Source organism: Mobula birostris, chromosome 10 (assembly GCF_030028105.1).
Source record: "Mobula birostris isolate sMobBir1 chromosome 10, sMobBir1.hap1, whole genome shotgun sequence".
Taxonomy (NCBI): domain Eukaryota; kingdom Metazoa; phylum Chordata; class Chondrichthyes; order Myliobatiformes; family Myliobatidae; genus Mobula; species Mobula birostris.
The window spans coordinates 34,922,540-34,946,786 of NC_092379.1; the positions used below are offsets into that span (position 1 = coordinate 34,922,540).

Sequence of the window (24,247 nt, forward strand, 5' to 3'; positions counted from 1 at the left end):
TATATGAAGACTGAGAAGAACACCACTTTAACTGGGACACCGTTGAGGTTCTAACGCACGCAAGCGCGGAGCAGGCACAAGAATTTTTAGAAGTGTGGTTCACTTCTGAAAGCTCCATAAACAAACATATTGAAATAGAGGTCATCTACGAACCCCCAAGAGCCAAAGAAACACCAGCCAACAGAATTCAAAGGTCAATTGAAGGGGCCTATATAAATCTGAATACTCCCAGAGAGACAACACCAACAAGTGCGCAGTGAAGATGTCACCTCTGCACTTCCTATCAGATCACCGAAAAGTGATAAGGATGGGATCCCTCACCTCTACCCCTCTGACCTTTAGCACAGGTGCCCCCCTCCCCCCAGGATTGTGTCCTGAGTCCCTTCCTCTACTTCACACCCATGACTCTGCTGCCACACACAGCTCCAATCTGCTGATCAAATTCGCAGATGATACGACTTATTTGTAGTGGTGACAAGATGGCATACAGAGTAGAGTTTAACACCCTGACACAGTGGTGTCAAGATACCAACCTCTCCCTCAGTGTCTAAAAAACAAAAGAGCTGATTGTGGATTACAGGAGGAACGGAGACAGGCTCGGCCGGATCAGCATCAATGTGTCTGCAGTTGAGAGGTTGAGTAGTTTCAAGTTTCTCAGTACACACATCACTGAAGATCTCACCTGGACTGTATGCACCGACTGTGTGGCAAAAAAAAGCACAACAGCAGCTTCTCTTCCACCTCAGGCGACTGAAGAAATTCGGTATGAGCCCCCAAATCCTCAAGACCTTCTACAGGGGCACCATTGGGAGTATCCTGACTGGCTGTATCACGGCCTGGTACGAGAACTGCACCAAGCTTGATTGCTGGGCACTGCAGAGAGTAGTACGGACAGCCCAGTGCATCGGTGGATGTGAACTTGCTTCCATTGAGGACATTTACCTCCATTGAGGTTCGTAAAGAAGGCCTGGAAGATCATCGGGGACACCAGTCACCCCAACCATAAACTGTCAGCTGCTTCTGTCTTGCATGTGGTACCAGAGCATTAAAGCCAGGACCAACAAGCTACAGGCAGCTTCTTTCTACAAGCCATTAGACTTATAACTTCACATGTCTACATTGCGACGGAGTCATAACACAGTGCAAAGATTTGTACTTACTCACGTTGTGGGACAGATGTAAGATTTAAATAAATTTAAATTCAATATGTATAATATGTGTTTGTGTGTGTGTGTGTGTATATATACACACACACACACACACACGCACATATATATATATATATATATGTTAAATTGGTGGTGCAAAAAGATAGTGAGGTAGTGTTCACAGGTTCAATATACATTCGGGAATCTGATAGCCGAGGGGAAGAAGCAATTCCTAAATCATTGAATGTGTGTCTTCAGGCTCCTGTACCTCCTTCCTGATAGTAACAATGAGAAGTCATGTCCTGGGTGATGTGAGTCTTCAATAATAGATACTACCTTTTTGAGGCATCACCCCTTGAGGATATTCTGGATGCTACAGAATCTAGTGCCCATGATGGAGGTGACTGAGTTTGCAACTTTCTGCGGCTTTTTTTGATCCTGCGCAGTTGGTCTCTCATACCAGATGGTGATGCAGTCAGTTAGCATGCTGTTCATGATACATCTGTAGAAATTTGTGAGTCTTTGGTGACATACTACATAGAAAGTTTGTGAATCTTGTAGAAATTTTCTCTATGTCTGCATAAATATGACCTAAAATGTGATAAGATCTTCACATAAGTCCTGAAACTAGATAAAGAATTGAATTGACTTTATTTCTTACATCTTTCACATGCATGAGGAGTAAAAGTCTTCACATTACATCTCCATTTAAATGTGCAACGTGCAATCATAGTAATTTATAATAAATAGAACAGTCAATGCAATGTAGAGGACACTCAAGTCAGCATGAGTTCATCAGTCTGATGGCCTGGTGGAAGAAACTGGCCCGGAGACTGTTGCTCCTGGCTTTTTTCCTGCGGTACCACTTCCCGGATAGTAGCAGCTGGAATAGATTGTGGTTGGGATGACTTGGGTCCCTAGTGATCCTACGGGACCTTTTTACACACCTGTTCTTGTAAATGTCCTGAATCATGGGAAGTTCACAACTACAGATGCGCTGGGCTGTCCGCACCACTCTCTGCAGAGTCCTGCGATTAAGAGAGGTACAGTTCCAATACCAGGCAGTGATGCAGTCAGTCAGGATGCTCTCAATTGTGCCCCTGTAGAAAGTTCTTAGGATCTGGGGGCCCATACCAAACTTCCTCAACCGTCTGAGGTGAAAGAGGTGCTGTTGTGCCTTTTTCACCACGCAGAATCCAATTAAATAAAGAACACAAAAACATTATACTTGTTCATTTATTTATTGAAAAAATTGATCCAATATTACATATGGAAAAAGTATGGGAACTGTTGCTTTCAGTCGCTGGCATGACTCCCCCCTTATACAACAGTGATAACTTCAACCAAACGTTTCTGGTGACTGTTGATCAATGCTGCACATTGGCTTGGAGGAATTTTAGACCATTCTTCCTTACAAAACTGCTTCAACTCTGGAATATAAGTGGACTTCTTTGCATGAACTGTTTGCTTCAGGTTCTTCCACAACATTTCTGTAGGATTAAGGTCAGGTCTTTGACTCGACTGTTCCAAAAGATGAATTTTCTTCATTTCAAACCATTCTGCTGTTAATTTACTCTTGACTCTTGGATCATTGTCTTGTTGCATTATCCAACTTCTATTAAGCTTCAGGTGACGAACTGCTACCTTGACATTCTCCTGTAAAATGTCTTGATACAATTTTGAATTTATTGTTCCGTCAATAATTGCAAGCTGCCAAGGCCTTGAGGCAGCAAAGCAGCCCCAAACCATGATGCTTCTTCTGCCATGTTTTACAGTTGGGGTGAGGTTTTGGTGTTGGTGTGCAGTGCCCTTTTTCCTCCAAACATAGCTATAGGTATTTCTGCTAAAAAGTTAACTTTTTGCCTCATGTCCACTGAACATTGTCCCAGAGCATTGTAGACCAACCAGGTGGTCTTTTGCAAATCTGAGATGTGCAGCAATGTTTTTTTTGCAGAACAGTGGCTTCCTCCGTGGTGTCCTTCCATGAATACGATCCTTGTTCAGTGTTTTTCTTATCATGGACACATAAATAGAGACCAGCAATTTCTAGAGATTCCTGTAGGTTATTGTCTGTTACCCTTGGGTTCTTTTTCACCACCTTCAGCATTACATGTTGTGCTCTTGATGTGATCTTTGCAGGATACCCACTCCTAGGGAGAGTAGCAACAGTACCGTATTTTCTCCATTTGTAGACAACTTCTCTTACAGTGGACTGATGAATACTCAGGTTTTTAGAAATGCCTTTGTCGCCTTTTCCAACTTCATGCATCTCTACAATTCTTCTAAGGCTCTCTGAAAGTTGTTTTGATCGAGGTATGGTGCACATGAACCTACCTTGCTCGAGAAGAGCAGGCTCTGTCAGTAACCTGACGCTTACGTCTTTTTTTTATATAGAGCAGGGCACCCCTACAACCCACACCAGCAATCTCATCTCATTGATTGGAATACCTGACTTCAAGTAGCTTTTGTAGAACGCATTACCCCAGAGGTTCACATATAATATTGGATCATTTTTCTCAATAAATAAATGAACAAGTATAACGTTTTTTGGTATTTATTTAATTGGGTTTGCTTTATCTAGTTTTAGGACTTGCGCGAAGATCTGAATATATTTTAGGTGGTATTTATGCAGAAATAGAGAAAATTCTAGAGAAAACCTTCCAACTCCTAATGAAATATAGCCGCTGCCGTGCCTTCTTTGTAACTGTATCGATCTGTTGGGCCCGGAATAGATCCTCTGAGATGATGACATCCAGGAACTTGAAATTGCCCACCCTTTCCACTTCTGATTGATCTATGAGGACAGGTGTGTGTTCCCTCATCTTACCCTTTCTGAAGTCCACAATCAGTTCTTTGGTCTTGCTGACATTGAGTGCAAGGTTGTTGCTGTAACACCACTCAACTAACTGATATAGCTTGTTCCTGTGTGCCTTCTCGTCACCATTGAAGTTGTGTCAGCAGTAGTTGTGTTGTCAGCAAATTTATAGATGGCATTTCAGCTGTGCTTAGCTGCCCAGTCATGGGTGTAAAGAGAGTAGAGCAGAGGACTATGTACACATCCTTGAGGTACAGCAGTGGATTGGCAGCAAGGTAGACATGTTATTTCCAATTTTTCACCAATGATTCTTTCAAATATGCTGGGCTCCCTCACTGTTGAGGATATTATTGGAGCCTGCTCCTCCAGGGAGTTGGCAAATTGTCCACCATCATTCACAACTGTACGTGGCAGGGCAGCAGAGTTTAGATTTGATCCATTGGTTGTGGGATCACTTAACTCTTTCTACTGCACACTGTTTAACATGAAGTAGTCCTGTCTTGTCACTTCAACAGGTTGACCCCTCATCCTGAGAAATGTCTGTCGCTGCTCCTGCTACACTTCTCATAGAATGGTGAGCAGGTCCAGGTTTGATGATGGTGGTAGAGTGGGTGATAACCAGGCTGCAAGGTTACGGATAGTGGTTGACTATAGTTGTGCTGTTGCTGACGGCCTACAGTGCCTCATGGATACCCAGTTCTGAGATGGTAAATCTGTGTGAACTCTGCCCTCTTTAGCGTGGTAGGTGTGGCACAAAACATGCTAAAGTACATTTGTCCTGTGACTCCACAAGGATTGTGCACTGATCACTGACGTGCCATAAATTGCATATATCATAGGTCAATTTGACCTCTCAAAATATCTCGCCTCACATCAGGATTAAATTCCTTGAACCATTTGAAGCACATCTTGTCAATTCTTAATGCCATTGTTTGCCTGGAAACTAGCTTTCTTATTATCCACACCATCAATAATTGTGTCCTCTGCAAGGTCACTAATCGTACCTACCCGTGCCCACATTTCAAATCTTTATGGTACATAATAACCCTTTTCCCTGATCCATGTGATACACGAATGGTCAGAGGCTTTCGGTTCCAAAAGCAAACCTTGACCTTTGCCTTCTGCTTCCTAAAGCCAGGCCAGTTTGGATTCAGTTTGCTAAATTACCCTGGATTCTACGGTATCTTGCTTGTATGGACATGTCGGATTGTATTTGAAATCTCAGGTTCTCCTGGGAGTCTGGGATGACGCATAAAACTTATCACTTAATGATTGTTATTAAGAATTATCAGAACAAAGAAAACAAACAGGACAGTGATATGGGTCATACTACTTAGAAGAAAAGCTAAAGAAAAAGATAGCACCTAACATAATATACTTACTTTTATATTGAAAGGTAAGAACATTCCATAGATAAGGATAATCTAATTAGAAAATACTGTAATAAAATCAGCCAATGAGAAAATATTCCTTTAGAACAAAGAAGCTTCCGGATTATACTTTGGACACCCACTACCTGCATATTAAACTGTTATGTTTATAAAGACTACTTATGTTTATCCAAACTATAAGCAGATAATTGATTGGTAAATTACAAAGGAAAGGACAATTAAAATTAAACATACATAGAAACATACATAGAAAATAGGTGCAGGAGTAGGCCATTCGGCCCTTCGAGCCTGCACCGCCATTTATTATGATCATGGCTGATCATCCAACTCAGAACCCCGCCCCAGCCTTCCCTCCATACCCCCTGACCCCCGTAGCCACAAGGGCCATATCTAACTCCCTCTTAAATATAGCCAATGAACTGGCCTCAACTGTTTCCTGTGGCAGAGAATTCCACAGATTCACCACTCTCTGTGTGAAGAAGTTTTTCTTAATCTTGGTCCTAAAAGGCTTCCCCTCTATCCTCAAACTGTGGCCCCTCGTTCTGGACTTCCCCAACATCGGGAACAATCTTCCTGCATCTAGCCTGTCCAATCCCTTTAGGATCTTACACGTTTCAATCAGATCCCCCCTCAATCTTCTAAATTCCAACGAGTACAAGCCCAGTTCATCCAGTCTTTCTTCATATGAAAGTCCTGCCATCCCAGGAATCAATCTGGTGAACCTTCTTTGTACTCCCTCTATGGCAAGGATGTCTTTCCTCAGATTAGGGGACCAAAACTGCACACAATACTCCAGGTGTGGTCTCACCAAGGCCTTGTACAACTGCAGTAGTACCTCCCTGCTCCTGTACTCGAATCCTCTCGCTATAAATGCCAGCATACCATTCGCCTTTTTCACCGCCTGCTGTATCTGCATGCCCACTTTCAATGACTGGTGTATAATGACACCCAGGTCTCGTTGCACCTCCCCTTTTCCTAATCGGCCACCATTCAGATAATAATCTGTTTTCCTATTTTTGCCACCAAAGTGGATAACTTCACATTTATCCACATTAAATTGCATCTGCCATGAATTTGCCCACTCACCCAACCTATCCAAGTCACCCTGCATCCTCTTAGCATCCTCCTCACAGCTAACACTGCCACCCAGCTTCGTGTCATCCGCAAACTTGGAGATGCTGCATTTAATTCCCTCATCCAAGTCATTAATATATATTGTAAACAACTGAGGTCCCAGCACTGAGCCTTGCGGTACCCCACTAGTCACCGCCTGCCATTCTGAAAAGGTCCCGTTTATTCCCACTCTTTGCTTCCTGTCTGCTAACCAACTCTCCACCCACACCAATACCTTACCCGCAATACCATGTGCTTTAAGTTTGCACACTAATCTCCTGTGTGGGACCTTGTCAAAAGCCTTCTGAAAATCCAAATATACCACATCCACTGGTTCTCCCCTATCCACTCTACCAGTCACATCCTCAAAAAATTCTATGAGATTCGTCAGACATGATTTTCCTTTCACAAATCCATGCTGACTTTGTCCGATCATTTCACCGCTTTCCAAATGTGCTGTTATCACATCCTTGATAACTGACTCCAGCAGTTTCCCCACCACCGACGTTAGGCTAACCGGTCTATAATTCCCCGGTTTCTCTCTCCCTCCTTTTTTAAAAAGTGGAGTTACATTAGCCACCCTCCAATCCTCAGGAACTAGTCCAGAATCTAACGAGTTTTGAAAAATTATCACTAATGCATCCACTATTTCTTGGGCTACTTCCTTAAGCACTCTGGGATGCAGACCATCTGGCCCTGGGGATTTATCTGCCTTCAATCCCTTCAATTTACCTAACACCACTTCCCTATTAACATGTATTTCGCTCAGTTCCTCCATTTCACTGGACCCTCTGTCCCCTACTATTTCTGGAAGATTATTTATGTCCTCCTTAGTGAAGACAGAACTAAAGTAATTATTCAATTGGTCTGCCATGTCCTTGCTCCCCATAATCAATTCACCTGTTTCTGTCTGCAGGGGACCTACATTTGTCTTTACCAGTCTTTTCCTTTTCACATATCTATAAAAGCTTTTACAGTCCGTTTTTATGTTTCCTGCCAGTTTTCTCTCATAATCTTTTTTCCCCTTCCTAATTAAGCCCTTTGTCCTCCTCTGCTGAACTCTGAATTTCTCCCAGTCCTCAGGTGAGCCACTTTCTCTGGCTAATTTGTATGCTTCTTCTTTGGAATTGATGCTATCCCTAATTTCTCTTGTCAGCCACGGGTGCACTACCTTCCTTGATTTATTCTTTTGCCAAACTGGGATGAACAATTGTTGTAGTTCATCCATGCAATCTTTAAATGCTTGCCATTGCATATCCACCGTCAATCCTTTAAGTGTCATTTGCCAGTCTATCTTAGCTAATTCACGTCTCATACCTTCAAAGTTACCCTTCTTTAAGTTCAGAACCTTTGTTTCTGAATTAAATAAGTCACTCTCCATCTTAATGAAGAATTCCACCATATTATGGTCACTCTTACCCAAGGGGCCTCTCACGACAAGATCGCTAATTAACCCTTCCTCATTGCTCAAAACCCAGTCCAGAATAGCCTGCTCTCTAGTCGGTTCCTCGACATGTTGGTTCAAAAAACCATCCCGCATACATTCCAAGAAATCCTCTTCCTCAGCACCTTTACCAATTTGGTTCACCCAATCTACATGTAGATTGAAGTCACCCATTATAACTGCTGTTCCTTTATTGCACACATTTCTAATTTCCTGTTTAATACCATCTCCGACCTCACTACTACTGTTAGGTGGCCTGTACACAACTCCCACCAGCGTCTTCTGCCCCTTAGTGTTACGCAGCTCTACCCATATCGATTCCACATCTTCCCGGCTTATGTCCTTCCTTTCTATTGCATTAATCTCTTCTTTAACCAGCAACGCCACCCCACCTCCCCTTCCTTCATGTCTATCCCTCCTGAATATTGAATATCCCTGAACGTTGAGCTCCCATCCCTGGTCACCCTGGAGCCATGTCTCTGCGATCCCAACTATATCATAATCATTAATAACAATCTGCACTTTCAATTCATCCACCTCATTACGAATGCTCCTTGCATTGACACACAAAGCCTTCAGGCGCTCTTTTACAACTCTCTTAGTCCTTTTACAATTATGCTGAAAAGTGGCCCTCTTTAATGCTTGCCCTGGATTTGTCGGCCTGCCACTTTTACTTTTCTCCATAGTACTTTTTGTTTCTACCCTCACTTTACACCCCTCTGTCTCTCTGCACTGGTTCCCATCCCCCTGTAGTGAACTAACCTCCTCACGCCTAGCCTCTTTAATTTGATTCCCACCCCCCAACCATTCTAGTTTAAAGTCACCTCAGTAGCCCCCGCTAATCTCCCTGCCAGGATATTGGTCCCCCTAGGATTCAGGTGCAACCCGTCCTTTTTGTACAGGTCACGCCTGCGCCAAAAGAGGTCCCAATGATCCAAAAACTTGAATCCCTGCCCCCTGCTCCAATCCCTCAGCCACGCATTCATCCTCCACCTCATCGCATTCCTACTCTCACTGTCGCGTGGCACAGGCAGTAATCCTGAGATTACTACCTTTGCGGTCCTTCTTCTCAACTCCCTTCCTAGCTCCCTATATTCTCCTTTCAGGACCTCATCCCTTTTCCTACCTATGTCATTGGTACCTATATGTACCACGACCTCTGGCTCCTCACCCTCCCACTTCAGGATATCTTGGACACGATCAGAAATATCCCGGACCCTGGCACCAGGGAGGCAAACTACCATCCGGGTCTCTGGACTGCGTCCACAGAATCGCCTATCTGACCCCCTTACTATCGAGTCCCCTATCACAACTGCCCTCCTCTTCCTTGCCCTACTCTTCTGAGCTACAGGGCCGGACTCTGTGCCGGAGGCACGGCCACTGTCGCTTCTCCCGGGTAAGCCGTCCCCCCCAACAGTACTCAAACAGGCGTACCTGTTGTTAAGGGGCACAGCCACCGGGGTACTCCCTATTACCTGACTTTTCCCCTTCCCCCTCCTAACCGTGACCCACTTGTCTGCCTCCTGTGGCCCCGGCGTGACCACCTACCTGCAACTCCTCTCTATCACCTCCTCACTCTCCCTGACCAGACGAAGGTCATCGAGCTGCAGCTCCAGTTCCGTAACGCGGTCCCTTAGGAGCTGCATCTCGATGCACTTGGCGCAGATGTAGACGTCCGGGAGGCTTGGAGACTCCAGGGCCTCCCACATCCGACACCGAGAACAGCAAACTGCCCTCACACTCATACTGCCCCTCTCCTCAAATAACAACAGAAAATGAATGCCAAACCTCCCTCGCCTCGCCCGTTTCCGCCTGAGCCCGTTGAGCCGAAGCCCTTAAGTCTTCACTCTGCTCCCGGCTCACTCCGCAGCCCGCAAACTCCGCTGCCCGCTCTATGAGGCTCTGTTCCTTTTAAATCTGCCACGCTGCACAGCCCGACGTCACATGCCTGGGCAGTCCCGCCTCTCAGAACGCCATTGGAGAAAAAAAAATAACGAAAATTTCAAATATGTCTTTCTCGGCACTCCCACTCAGACTCTCAGACTCCTTCTTCGAATCAAACCCGAAGCAGGATGTCTGCCCTTTTAAATCTGCCGCGCTGCACTGCCCGACGTCACACGCCTGCGCAGTCCCGCCTCTCAGAACGCCGTTGGAGAAAAAAAAATAACGAAAATTTCAAAAATGTCTTTCTCGGCACTCCCACTCAGCCGGGTTCAAGAATCCTCCCTTTGATTCTAAATCACAAGTTTAGAATCATTACATATGAAAATTCAGGAGCAGAAAAACTTGTGGTATCTACTTTACATATAAAATCATCAAAAACTTTAGGTTATGAAATATTAAAGGGTATATATATTCTTCAAACTGTTCCTAAGATTATGTCATTGTTAGGCAGATTAGTAAGTACTACACTTAAATGATTTTGAGCTATTCTGTTAATGATAGTCTTTCAGCAAATGAAGGAGATTTAAATTATGATTAAGCATTTTAGTATGAATGAGATGACAATATTAAGTAACTTCAGCCTCCAACTCTTGAATGAATCTAATCAAAATATTAACATCCATCACATTAATATATCTTAGCTGTTTCTTTTCGAATATAATTAGCCAAATCAGTTGTCTTCAGATTCACCAGGTATTTGCCTGTACCTCTTTGCCTATAGCTTTACATATTCCCCCATAACTGCCAAGGAAGATCGAATTCCATATGATTTTGAACAACTGCCTTACGCATGGTGTCCATTTCTGTTGTTACCTTTCCCAAGGCTTCAGCTGTGTCAGTTCTTACTCTTTCAAAGGATGCAGCAACATTTTTAATCTTTCTTATGCTCCTTGTGATACCATAAAATGGAAATAAAATTGATTCAAAATGATCTCCTTCTGAAATGCTTCATTTTTAAACTTAAGGGGTAACGGTGAGGCGTGTGTATGTCTCAGGGCAGGAAGAACACATCCGAAGTAACAAAACTCGAAACCAATTATGTGGAAGAGAGGTAGGCTCCATTTCTACACATAAAGTACATATTATTCCAATAACTTAAACCATTTCTTGTCACTCACTTTACAGGTGCTGTATTGGATTGTAATATTTTTCTGACTAGCAATAAAAATTCCTGAATCGTTACTCCATTTAGGACAATGTAGAGTGTAATTGCATAAACTATGCCCGACTTGAAGGGTCTTTCACTAATCGAACAAAGCACTCAAGCAAAAGGTAGCTTTTATAGTAAACACATTAAAGGACTTAATAGCTTTGTCATGAACATTAGATGCAGATATATTCCAGGATAGCCCATGAATAGGGTCAGGTATGATATTCCCTAAATTATGCTGATAGTATTCACAACAATGATGTGTGGGGGAGGGGGGTGGTCCATGATCATTGTATATTTATATCTCCCTTGAGAATATAATGAATTACAGGCAAACTGTCTACATCACCATTGCTATTATGCTTAATAAAGAGAGTGCATGTTTGTTCTGGGTTTGCAGGAATGTCTAGCATTGGCGTATATTTGAAATGTGTGGTATATATCACATACTCAACAGCTAGAGTCATAAACAGCATCAGTAAATTCATGTGATACTCGCAACTATACATTATGAGTCATCTCAACTGGCATATTGTGAGTTGGGAAAATATAACAACAGTAAATAATATGAAAATAAACTTCATAATGTCCATTAGACCATGAGATATAGGAGCCATTTGGCCCAGCAAGTCTGTTCTGCCATTTCATCATAGCTAATCCATTTCCCTTGCCACCCCAATCTCCTGCTTTCCCCCCATATCCTATCATGCTCTGAGTAATCAAAAATCTATCAACCTCTGCCTTAAATATACTCAATGATTTGACCTCCACAACTCCTTTGGCAATGAATTCCATAGATTCACCACTCTCTGGCTAAAGAAATTCCTCGTTGTCTCTGTTTTAAAAGGACACCCCTCTACTTTGAGCTGTGTTCTCTGGTCTTAGACTCTCCCTCCTCTCCACATCCACTGTGTCGAGGCCACCCCTCACTCTTATGAATTGCAGTGAGTAGAGGGCCAGAACCATCAAATGTTCCTCATGTGACAAGCCTTTCAATCCCAAAATCATTTTTTGTGAATCTCCATTGAAACCTTGCCAGTGTCAGCACATATTTTCTGAGATAAAGGGCCCAAAATTGCTTACAGTACTCCAACATTACATTCTTGCTTTTATATTCTAGTCCTCTCGAAATGAATGCTAATACTGCATTTGCCTTTCTCACCACTAACTCAACCTGCAAATTAACCTTTAAGGAATCCTACAGGAAGATTCCCAAGTCCTTTTGCATCTCAGATTTTTGAATTTTATCTCCATTTAGAGAATAGTCCACCCTTTTATTTCTTCTATAGAAGATCATGACCATATACTTCCCAACACTATTTTCCATCTGCCACTTCTTTGCCCATCCTCCTTATCTGTCTAAGTCCTTCTGTAGCCACTCTACTTCTTCAAAACTACCTGCCCCTCCAACAGTCTTTGTATTGTCTGCAAACTTGGCCACAAAGCCATCAATTCCACCATCCAAGTCATTGGCATATAATGTAAAAAGAAGCGGTCCCAACACAGACCCCTGTGGAACACCACTAGTCACTGGCAGCCAACCAGAAAAGGTTCTCTTTATTCCCGCTCTTTGCCTGCTATCAATCAGCCAATGCTCTCTCTACGCTAGTATCTTACCTGTAATACCATGGGCTCTTGACTTGTTAAGCAGCCTCATGTGTGGCACCTTGTCAAAGTCCGTCTGAAAATATAAGTACACACTATCCACCAATTTTACTTTGCCTATCCTGCTTGTTATTTCTTCAAAGAATTTCAGAAGACTTGTCAGGCAAGATTTTCCCTTAAGGAAACCATGCTGTCTACAGCCTATTTTATCATGTGTCTCCAACTGCCTTAAAACCACATCCTTTGCGATCGACACCAACATCTTCCTAACCACTGAGGTCTGACTAACTGGCATATAATTTCTGTTCTTCTGTCTTCCTGTGTTCTTGAAGAATGGAGTGACATTTGCAATTTTCCATTCCTCTGAAACCATTTCAGAATCAATTGATTCTTCAAATACCACTACTAATGCCTCCAAAATCTCTTCAGCCAGCTCTTTCAGTTTCCCAAGAACTTTCTTCCTGGTAATGGCAACTTCTCAGACTTCTACCCTCTGAAACATTCAAATTTCCAGCATATTGCTCATGTCTTCCACAGTGAAAGCTGATGCAGAATACTTATTCAATTCATCTGCCATTTACTTCTCACCCATTACTAACTCTCCACCATCATTTTTCAGCAGTCCGATATCCATTCTCACTTCTCTTTTACACTTTACGTATCTGAAGAAACTTTTGGTATCCTGTTTAATATTATTGGCTAGCTTATCTTCGTATTCTTTCTTTTCCTTCTTGATGAATTTTTAGTTGCCTTCTGGTGGTTTTTAATAGCTTCCTAACTCTCTAACTTGCAACTAATTTTTGCTGTATCATATATCTTCTCTTTAGCTTTTATGTTGGCTTTGACTGCTCTTATCAACGAGGGGTTGTCATTGTGCCTTTAGGATACTGTTTCCTTTTTGACATGCATATATCCTGTGCCTCCCGAATTGGCTTCCAGAAATTCCAGCCATTACTGTTCTGCCGCCATCCCTGCCAGTGTTCTTTTCCGATTAATTTTGGCCAGCTCCTCTCTCTTGCCTCTGTAATTCCCTTTACTCCATTGTAATACTGTTTAATTTGACTCTAGCTTCTCTTTCAAAATGCTGGGTGAATTCTATTACATTATGATCACTGGTCCCTAAGGAGTTCCTTAAGCTCTTGAACCAATTCCTGTTCATTCCACAACTCCCAATCCAGAATAGCTGATCCCCAAGTGGGCTCAACGATGAGCTGCTCCAAAAAGCCATCTCATAGGCATTCTAGAAAATCCCCCTCTTGGGATCCAGCAACTACCTGATTTCCGCTGTCTACCTGCATATTGAAATCCCCCATAGCTATCATAACATTACCCCTTTGGCATTCATTTTGTATCACTCATTGTAATTTGTAAACCACATCTTTACTAATGTTGGGGGGCTGTATATAACTCCTATTTGGGTCTTTTTACCCTTGCGGTTTCTTAGCTGTACCCACAACAATTCAATACCTTCCAACTCTATATCACTTCCTTGTAATGACCTGATTTCACTTTTTACCAACAGAGCCACACTACCACCTCTGCCTACCTGCCTCTCCTTTCAATGCAGTGTGTATCCTTAGATGTTAAGCCCCCAGCTATACTCTTCTTTCAGCCACAATTCAGTGATGTCCGCAATGTCATACATGCATCTATTGACTTGCTCGAAGTCTGCTGGCTGCTTAGTATTTTGCTCACGTAGCCCAGCAATGTCGGCGCAGGAGGTTACTAGCACATTAACCTTTGTAACTGGTATTTTCGTCCGGTAGCACTTTACGGTTGCTTGCACTACCTGGCATATATGCATTTACCTTTGCCTCTTGCTTTCATTGCCGATTTGGTAATTAACAGCACTTGATTGAGCTCCGAGTGATTCCTTATGCAGTTTCTCAACCATGACCTAATTGCCAGGAATCGGGATGTGTCCTCCTCCTGATAGGTTTTTCCAAGCGGCAGAAGCCTTTACAGAGGCAGACCGGACAGCTTAGGTTGATTTCATACAATAGGCAACTAATCTATCTGCCATAAAATGTATATCAGGCTCTCCAAGTTCGAGGGCTCCCAGCAGTGACATCGGATGTCCTACTGCTATCTTGAATGGACTTAACTCAGTTGTCTTGCTTAGAGTTGCTCTCAAGCTATACAAGACCATAGGAAGAGCTGTAGGCCATGGTATGCCTTCCTCATGAGGCTTGGTCAGTCATGTTTAATGATTCCATTCATTCATTTGACTCGTCCTAATGACTCTGACAATGAAAAAAAAAACATTAAATATTTATCAGTCACCGTAATTCCTGACTAACACTAACACTTAGAGTGAAATGTGTTCCCCGGTCAGAGTCAATGTGACACAGCAATCCCCATTTAACTATATAGTTTTTATCGAGAGTGTTCACCATGCATGGCAGTGGCTTTTCCCGCTGGACTTGTTTCCACCCACCTCAAAAACTTACCCCTTGGTAAAGAGATGTAGTCAACTTGTAAATGTAAAAACGGGACAGGTGGGGCAGGAGCACGTAACTGTGGTAGCTTTTCCATTGTTCCAGTTTTCGTTTTCTGGCATGCAGGCATCTTCCAAACATTATTCAAACTTTGAATTCAAACACCATTGGGAGAATCTATGCATCATCTTTTGCATTCCAGTATGTCCTACTGCATATATTTGCTGTACCAGGTAAGGAAGCAGCTCACTAGTGCCATATCTCCAGACTCTGTCGTTAATTAACCTCCCACTATTTTCCATCCAGAAACACTTTTCCTGTCTGAAGACTCACATCTCTTGGATATCTTATAGACTGTAATAGAGTTCTACTTTGTTTCCATAATTCCAGTTGTTAGATTTAATATGTGTTCCCAATTCTATTTTTATTTCTGCTTTTCCTTCCCATGCTGTCCTTTTTGCAATTCCATCTGCAAATGCATTTCCCCAGCTTTCCATTGTAGTCATTTTGGAGTTGCTTTTAGATTTTAATACAAAACTTCTGACAGTATTTGTATGACACCATAAGTACTTGTACTAGTTGGCCATTTTTGATAGGATTTCCTAAGCTGTAAGAAAGCCTCTTTGTTTCCATAAGTTTCCAAAATCATGAACAATTCCAAAAGCAGGTCAAAAATCAGTGCAGATATTAGCTGTTCTTCCTTCTGCCAACTTACAGGCTTCAATCAAAGTCTTTAGTTCTGCCTGTTGTGTGGAGGTTCCAGTAGCAATGCTTCCTGACGCCAGCACTTCAGTTTCAGAAACAACTGCCCAATCTGCTATTTGAATTTATCTCTCAATCATTGAGGAGCTAGCAGAACCCCTGCCCCGTTTCAGTTCCTCAGCCTGCCAAATCCTCTTATTCTTAAACTCAGTGGTGCATGGCATAGGCAGCAACCCAGAAATTACTACCCTGGAGGTCCTGTTTTTCAGTCTTCTACCTCGCTCCCTAAAGTCTGTCTTCAGGACCTCGTCACCTTGTCTACCTGTGTTAATGGTGCCAATGTGCGTCAAGACTTATGGCTGCTCATCCTGGCCCTTGAGAATGCCATGGACCCGATCGGAGACATCCCTGAGCCTGGCACCTGGGAGGCAACATACCGTCCAGGTCTCTTTTGCACCTACAGAATCTTGCCTCTGTTCCTCTGATGATGGAATCTCCTTTCAGCATGTCTCTGCTTTTCTGAGCCTCAGTGCCAGAGACCCAGTCACTTTGGCTCCCACCGGTAGATCATCCCCCCCCTCAACAGTATCTAAAGTTATATACTTATTATTGAGGGGAATGGCCACAAGTATACCCTGTAATGCCTGTACATTTCTCTTCCTTCTCCTCACAGTCACCTGTCTCCTGCAACCTGGTGGTGTCTACATCCGTACAGCTCCTATCTATCACCTCCTCATTCTCCCTTATGTGTCAAAGCTCATCGAGCTGCATCTCCAATTCCTTAATATGTTCTCTCAGGAGCTGAAGTTCAGTACACCTGGTGCAGTTGTGTTTATTCAGGAGGTTGGAGGTCTCCTGGAATTCCGACATCCCACACACAGTACAAAACACTGTCCCTGCAGCCATCCTCACTGCACGACTATGCCCTAACAGATGAGGAATGAAGAAATAAGAACAAAAGGAGAGAAGCTTAACAGATACTTTACCTCACTCCAGCCTTATTTTGCCTGAGCCTGATGAGCCAAAGCCACTCTAAACACTGGCACACTCAAAAGAATAGCCGCTCCTTTCGCACTTACATTATTTTTATTCGCCTTTTCTAATGAATTCCTCTCGTTGATTAGACGAGTCCAATTCCAAGGAACTGCTGTGAAGCTCTGCCTTTTAAATCTTGGTTGCGGACCTGATTGAAAAGGTAGCTGTATTATGCATTCCCTCTTGTTGATTGGTCGCAGCCCAATTTAAGGTGATATAAACACCACCTTCTGTGTGAAAAAAGATGCCTTCATGTGCCTTGTAAACCTTTGTCCAGACATTATAGACTGAAAAAAAAATGAATGTGACCAGCACCTAATCCATGCCCCTCATGATTTTAAATAGCTCTAAAAGCCTAACTCTTAGCCTCATTCAGTTCAGGGAATAAAGTATCAGCACTCCTTATAACTCATGCCCTCCATTGCCATTACAGCCTGGTGGATTTTTTATGCACCCTATGGAGCTTTAATGACATCCTTCCAATTGCTGGGCACCAGAACTGCACAGTACTCCCAAAAACTTGTATAATTGTGACTTTGTGTCCCAGCTCCTCGCGTTAATTCCCTTGTCAGAAGAACTTGTTAAAGCCCATGTGTATAATGTACATCACTCTGTCTTCATCAATTGTGTATGGCACCTTTGAGTAAAAGCACCATATTTGCCATGCTCAGTTCATCTGGCACCTCTTCTGTGGCTAAAGAAGATTTGAAATTTGTTATCAAAATCCCAGTAAGTTCCTCCCTTGACTCCATTAGCAAATTGATTTAAATTGCCAAGTTGGTTTATTGCTGTCACACGTACCAAGTTACAGTGAAAAACTTGTGCTGCATACCATTCATTTAGATCAATTCATTAGAACAGTGCATCGAGATGGTATAGTAGGTAAAACAGTAACAGAGTCCAGAATAAAGTATTACAGTTACAGAGAAAGAGCAGTGTAGGTAGACAGTGGGGTGCAAAGTCATAACAAGGTGGATTGTGTGTCAAGAGTCCATCTTACTGTACTAGGGAACCATTCAATAGTTCTATATATTAGCAGGAAGGAAGCTGTTCTTGAGCCTGTTACATGTTTTCAAGCTTTTATGTATTCTATCCAATGGAGGGGACAAGTTAGAATATCCAGGGTGGGCACCATCTTTGATTATACTGTCTGCTTTACCAAGGCAGTGAGAGACGTAGACAAGGTCTGTGGGTACTATGATATGTTGAACTGTGTTTGCTGCTGTCTGAAATCTCTTGTGGTCATAGGCAGAGCAACTACCGTACTAAGCCATGATACATTCTCATAAGAAAAAAGCTGGATAAAATCTGATGAAAATTGGGAAGAGTCAACAGGGACCTCTGAGGAGATAGAGGCACTGTTGAGCTTTGTTGGTTGTGACGTCAACATGGCATCTGGAATATATTGCATATATCCCCTCTCTTGCCACCATTCAGGGCTCCAAATAGTCCTTCCAAGTGAGGCAACACTTCACTTGTGAGTCTGTTGGGGTCATCTATTGTACCCGGTGCGGCCTCCTGTACATCGGTGAAACCCGACGCAAATTGGGGGACCGCTTCGTTGAGCACCTCCGCTCCATCCGCCAAAGCAGACAGGATCTCCCGGTAGCCACCCACTTCAGCTGTGCTTCCCACTCATTCAGATATGTCCATACATGGCCTCCTCTTCTGCCATGATGAGGCTAAACTCAGGTTGGAGGAGCAACACCTCATATACAGTCTAGGTAGTCTCCAGCCCCTTGGTATGAACATAGAATTCTCCAACTTCTGGTAATTCCCTCCCTCTCCCTCTCCCTTCCCCTATCCCTATGTCACTCTGCCCCCTCCCCCAGCTGCCTATCACCTCCCTCATGATTCCGCCTCCTTCTACTACGCATTTTCCCCTATTCTTTCTTCACCTTTCCTGCCTATCACCACCCTACCTCCCCTCCCCCACCCCTTTGTCTTTCCCCTTACTGGTTTTTCACCTGGAATCTTCCAGCCTTCTCCTTCCCACCCTCCTCCCACCTTCTTTATAGGGCCTCTGCCCCTTCCCTCTACAGTCCTGACGAAGGGTTCCGGCCCGAAACGTCAACCGATCTTTTCCACGGATGCTGCCTGACTTGTTGAGTTCCTCCAGCGTGTTGTGAGTGTTGCTTTGCAGAAACTCATCTTTTCATCATTGCTACCTACATGGACAATGATCCCTGGCTGTTCACCCTCCTACTTAAGAATGCTGAGGACTGGCACCTGGGAGGCAACATACCATCTGGGAATCTTGTTCTCATCCACAGAACCTCTTTTTGCTCCCCGATCTAACGAATCCCCTATCACCACAGATCATCTTTTCTCCAACCCCCTCATTCTGAGTCACAAAGCCAAACTGAGTGGTAGAGACTTGACCACTGTGACTTTCCTCTGCTAGGTCATTTCCCCACCACCCCCTCCAAAAGTATACAAAGAAATATACCTGTTGTTGAGGAAGATGACCGCAGGGGTTCTCTGCACTGGCTCTTTAACCCCTTTCTCTTTCCCGACTAGTTTTCTGTGTCCTGCACCTTGGGTGTAACTACCTCTCTATATGTCCTATCTGTTACACCCTCAGCCTCCTGAATGATCTGGAGTTCATGCAGTTCCAACTCCTTAATGCAGATTGTTAGAAGCTGCAGCTGGATGCACCTTGCCAGGTGAAGTTGTCAGGGACAGTGGAGGTCTCCCTGCCTTGCCACATCCTGCAAGAGGAACGTTTCACTACCTGGCATCTGTGCTGTTCTAACTGAGCAAATGTAAAGTAGAGGGGATGGAAAAAACTACACCTACAGCTTTTTATTTGTGTTCTCTAACTGAAACGTCCCTTCGCTGAAGCCTGGAAGAGTTAAAGCCTCAAACTCTCCACTCTGACTCTGTCTACTACAATGTTGGCTGCTCTGCTTGCCCCTGCCTTACTTTGATTTGCTCTTGCTCATCAATCCCGAATGCTGATTGGCCGCTGCTCAAAGCTCCAGATAACTGCCGCAAGTCGTTACCTTTAATACTAGATCAGTGAACCTGAGTGAATTACATCCTCTCAAGCTTCTGATCTCTCTGATTAGCCACTGCTCAAATTGCTGTCTTTAATAATCAAGCAGCAAACTTGAGTGAATTATGCCCTCTCAAGCTTCTGATCTCTCCAGTTGGCTGCTGCTCAAAATTGTATTAACTATATGGAGAAGTTGGACAAACATGTGTTATTTTCTCTGGAGCATCAGCAGCTGAGGGGAAACTGGAAAGAAGCTTATAAAATTATGTGGGCGTAGATAGGATGTGTGGTCAATTTTTTTTTCCAGTGTAGAAATGTCATGTACTGGAGGACATGCATTTAAGGTACAAGGGAGAACAGGCTTTTCATACAGTGTCAAGTGCCTGGAACCGGGCTACCAGAAGTAGTGTTGGAAGCAGATATGACAGTGGCTTTCAGATAGATACATAGGTACACATGGAATAAAGGAATATGGACCATGTCCAGGCAGAAGATACACAGTTTAATTTGGTGACACAAAAGATGCAGACGCTGGAAATCTTGAGCAACACATAGCAAAATCTGAAGGAACTCAGCAAGTCAGGCATCATTTATGGAGGGGATGAATAGTCAGTGTTTCAGGCCAAGACCCTTCATCAGTATATCATTTTCAGCACTGATATTATGGGCCGAAGGGCCTGTTACTGTACTGTACTCTTCTATATGAATGGGTACTTAGGAGTTTAGGAAATTAAATGAATTAATATTCAACTCTACTATTTTCTAATCTATACATAAATTTTCTTTTCTATTTTCAAGGGAAGAATTTGAAGGCAGTTAACCTTGAAACAAGTGTAATACCAAGATCTGATAGCATCACTCACCTCAACTAGACCTGAATTGGAAAGAAAAATGATTGCCTCTGCCCTCTGGGGAAAAAATTTCAAAACTACATGGAGCAGCAACATCATTGAGATACACGTTCACCTTTGAATGAGGCTGCTGTAGTAACTGAAAAGAGCTTTAGCTCATTACCCAGCCTGAAAACCATCACAGTAGTCACGTAATAGTGACCGTGCACTTAATCTCAGTATTGTTGAAGCTTTGATTTATTATCCAAGCTGGAGAAGCACAAGGTTACCCGTGCCACGGAGAGACCATGGAAATGTGGGGATTGTGGGAAAGGTTTCAGTTACCCCTCCGAACTGGAAACTCATCGACGCAGTCACACTGGAGAGCGACCGTTCACCTGCTCTGTATGTGGGAAGGGATTCACTCAGTCATCCAGCCTTCATACTCACCAGCGTGTTCACACTGGGGAAAGGCCTTTCACCTGCGTACAGTGCGGGAAGGGGTTTAATGCTTTGTCAAACCTTATGACTCACCAGCGAGTTCACACTGACGAGAGACCTTTTAAATGTTCCATCTGTGAGAAGTGCTTTAAAAGCACCAAAGATCTACTGATACACCAACGCACACACACCGGGGAGAGACCATTCACCTGTGCAATCTGTGGGAAGGGGTTCACTCAGTCATCTCACCTTCTGACACATCAACTTGTTCACACTGACGAAAGACCATTTAAGTGTTCTGACTGTGAGAAGAGTTTTAAAAGTAAAAAGGATCTATTGACCCATGTGCGCACTCACACTGGAGAGAGGCCGTTTATTTGCCCCTTGTGTGGAAAAAGATTCACTTGTTCATCCCATCTCTTAACACATCAGCATGTTCACACAAATGACCGACCTTTTAAATGTTCTGATTGTGAAAAGAGTTTTAAAAGCAAGAAGCATCTCCGTAAACATCAGCGCGTTCACACTGGTGAGAGACCGTTCGCCTGCTCCATGTGCGGGAAGAGGTTCACTCGTTCATCCCACCTTCTGAGACACCATCGGGTTCATACTGGAGAGAGGCCATTTATCTGCAATGAATGTGGGAAGGGATTCACTGATTCATCGGACCTTTTGACGCACCAGCGAGTTCATACCGGAGAAAGGCCTTTCACCTGCGCCGTTTGTGGGAAAGGATTCACACAGTCATCCCATCTTACTGAACACCAACTTGTTCACACTGATGAAAGACCTTTTAAATGTTCCATCTGTGAGAAGAGATTTAAAAGCAAAAAAGACGTTCTCACACACAGGCGAGTCCACACTGGTGAGAGACCATTTACCTGTTATGAGTGTGGGAAGGGATTCACTCAGTCAAACAACTTGCTTAGACATCAGCAACTACACAAGTGACTGCAGGTGTTGGATGTTATTGCGACTGTTAATCACTATCATGGCTCAAACTGTTCAGCATAGCAGTACTGCTGTGTGCTGTTGTTATTTAATCCCAGCTGAATAGGATAAATATTTAATAAAACACGAACATTGTGGATTTTTGACTTTCCCACTGGCTGGAAGAACAATTGAGAAAAAACTGTATAGTGGATAGTACACTGTACAGTGCCTTCCTTCAGGGCCACAGTGCAAAGGGCAGGCAACTCTTTGCTCTTTCTCATCTTTTTTCATTAGCCGCAGTGCAACCCAGAGTCACATTCTTGTGCTCTGTTACAAAATGTTTCCCAGTCACAATCTACGACGGTTCAGAGCTTCAAGGTTGCAGAAGCTTAGTGATTATTTTACCAGATTTGGATGCAAATTCAAATCCCATTATAGTAGATGGGTTTTTAAATTCAAGTAATTAAATAAATCTGATCATGAAGCAACTGGATGGTGATTAACTGCATGGAGTTCATCAAATCTGCTTATGGAAAGAATTCTGCCATCCATACCTGATCCGGTGTGCATTGGACTGAAGACCAACAGAAATATGATTTACTTCTAACTGCCCTCTGAAATGGCTGAGTAAGCTATCAATTCAAGGATATTTAAGGAACTTATGTATAAGTTCCCATGTCATGAATGATTAAGTAGGAGTGTTTGGGATAAGGTTCAATTGCAAATATGTTGCGAGTTGGGGAGAAAAGAGAAAATGGTTAGATCAGATATTGCTGAAAGACTGATATACTCTTGACTGAAAGAGAAGATGTGGGTTTAAATTGCCTGTCAAGGAATAACCGAAAAAGTTAATTTATTTGTGTGACAATCCATAATCTATTATTTTATTCAGCCATCTGAAGGTCAGTATTAATATTTAAAATGTGCATATTTAAAAACAGCCACTATTATGATATTTAAGAAAAGTTACATTTTGCCGAAGCCTGTTACCTGCTGGTACCATTCTATGATAGTCATTTGATCTCAAGATTAAAAAAATGTTAATTTCTTCTGACTTCCATTCTTTTGTTCTGTCTCCTAATACCAACCAAAACTACTCCATATCTTAACAAAATCATATATCTTATATCAACTTTCATTCGGATCTAAGGTCACTGTAGAATGTTGCCTGACTTGCTGAGTTCTATCAGCATCTTTGTTTTTATTTCAGAATTTCGGCAATGCAGTATTTTACCTTTTTAATGTAGATTTCTGTTGTTCGCACTATCGCTCAACCTAAATACGTGGTTTGCTTCTTTTATGATGTCGCTGTTTAGTGTTAGACTATTGGACATATTTGAATAAAGTAAACAAGCTTCTTTTCCTTTGAATATATTTATTTTAACCTTGCAAGTACATATATTGGACAGTGATGCTTGCAGATGAATTTGGGGTTAGGGAAGATTGGCCCCTTAAGTATCAGAGTGATCTCTGATGAGTCTGCTCCCTCTGATATCAGTTCAGAGGCATACCTTTGAGTCATAGCTAGGATGCCAACAAATGAGTTGAGCATCCATTCGGATTAAAGATTTGTCATAGGTATTTTCCCAGGAATCTAATAGATATTTTTTTACATTCCACTCAGGAACATATACATTTTACTTAAGTTACATCTTAAATTCTATAATACTTAGCACATAACATTTCAAATGTTCTTATTAAAATATGCATATGTAATTTTAAGGGCTAGATAGTTTGCCAATTAATATATATTGTTCAATACACCATTAAAAACTTACTTAGGCTTCTTTTAACAAAGAAAAAGATTTTTGTGTGATGTTTCATGGATGAACTGGTGAGCAAGCAGCTTGAACTCATGCAACTTCAATCAGAGATCATTTGTGACACCTGAGACCATTCAACTGGAATTACACCCAACCTATTCCCATGGTCCATAGTCCAGTACACATCCAAGTGCGTGAAATATGATGAGATGCTGTGCCTGTAGCATCCATCAGGCAGCAAGTTCCTCTGAATGTAAGGGAGTAAAATCACCCCATCTCTAGTCCTTAAGCTGAATAATTTGAGTCTGATTCTAGCTGCTTTGAAGTTTGACTCTGATGTCTTGTTATAGATGGGGAACAATGACAAATCATGTCTGTTTTCAGTGTGTGGGACCCACAGAATGATGGGAGGACATCACTTGACTTTTGAACTGGATATTTTTTAGGTCTCCTCCAATTGTGACAGATGTTCCTAAGGCTTAGTTATTTAGTGGTGA

At 42.7% G+C, this 24,247-nt stretch overlaps 1 protein-coding gene across 1 annotated transcript; it reads left to right on the forward strand.

The window, feature by feature from the left end:
• The first annotated feature begins 17,655 nt into the window (after positions 1-17,655).
• LOC140203572 (uncharacterized) lies at positions 17,656-23,313 on the forward strand. The gene is made up of 2 exons (XM_072269618.1): positions 17,656-17,663; positions 20,865-23,313. Exons 1-2 carry the CDS (start codon positions 17,656-17,658, stop codon positions 22,003-22,005), a joined length of 1,149 nt encoding a protein of 382 aa, XP_072125719.1. The 3' UTR covers positions 22,006-23,313.
• Positions 23,314-24,247: the final 934 nt, after the last annotated feature.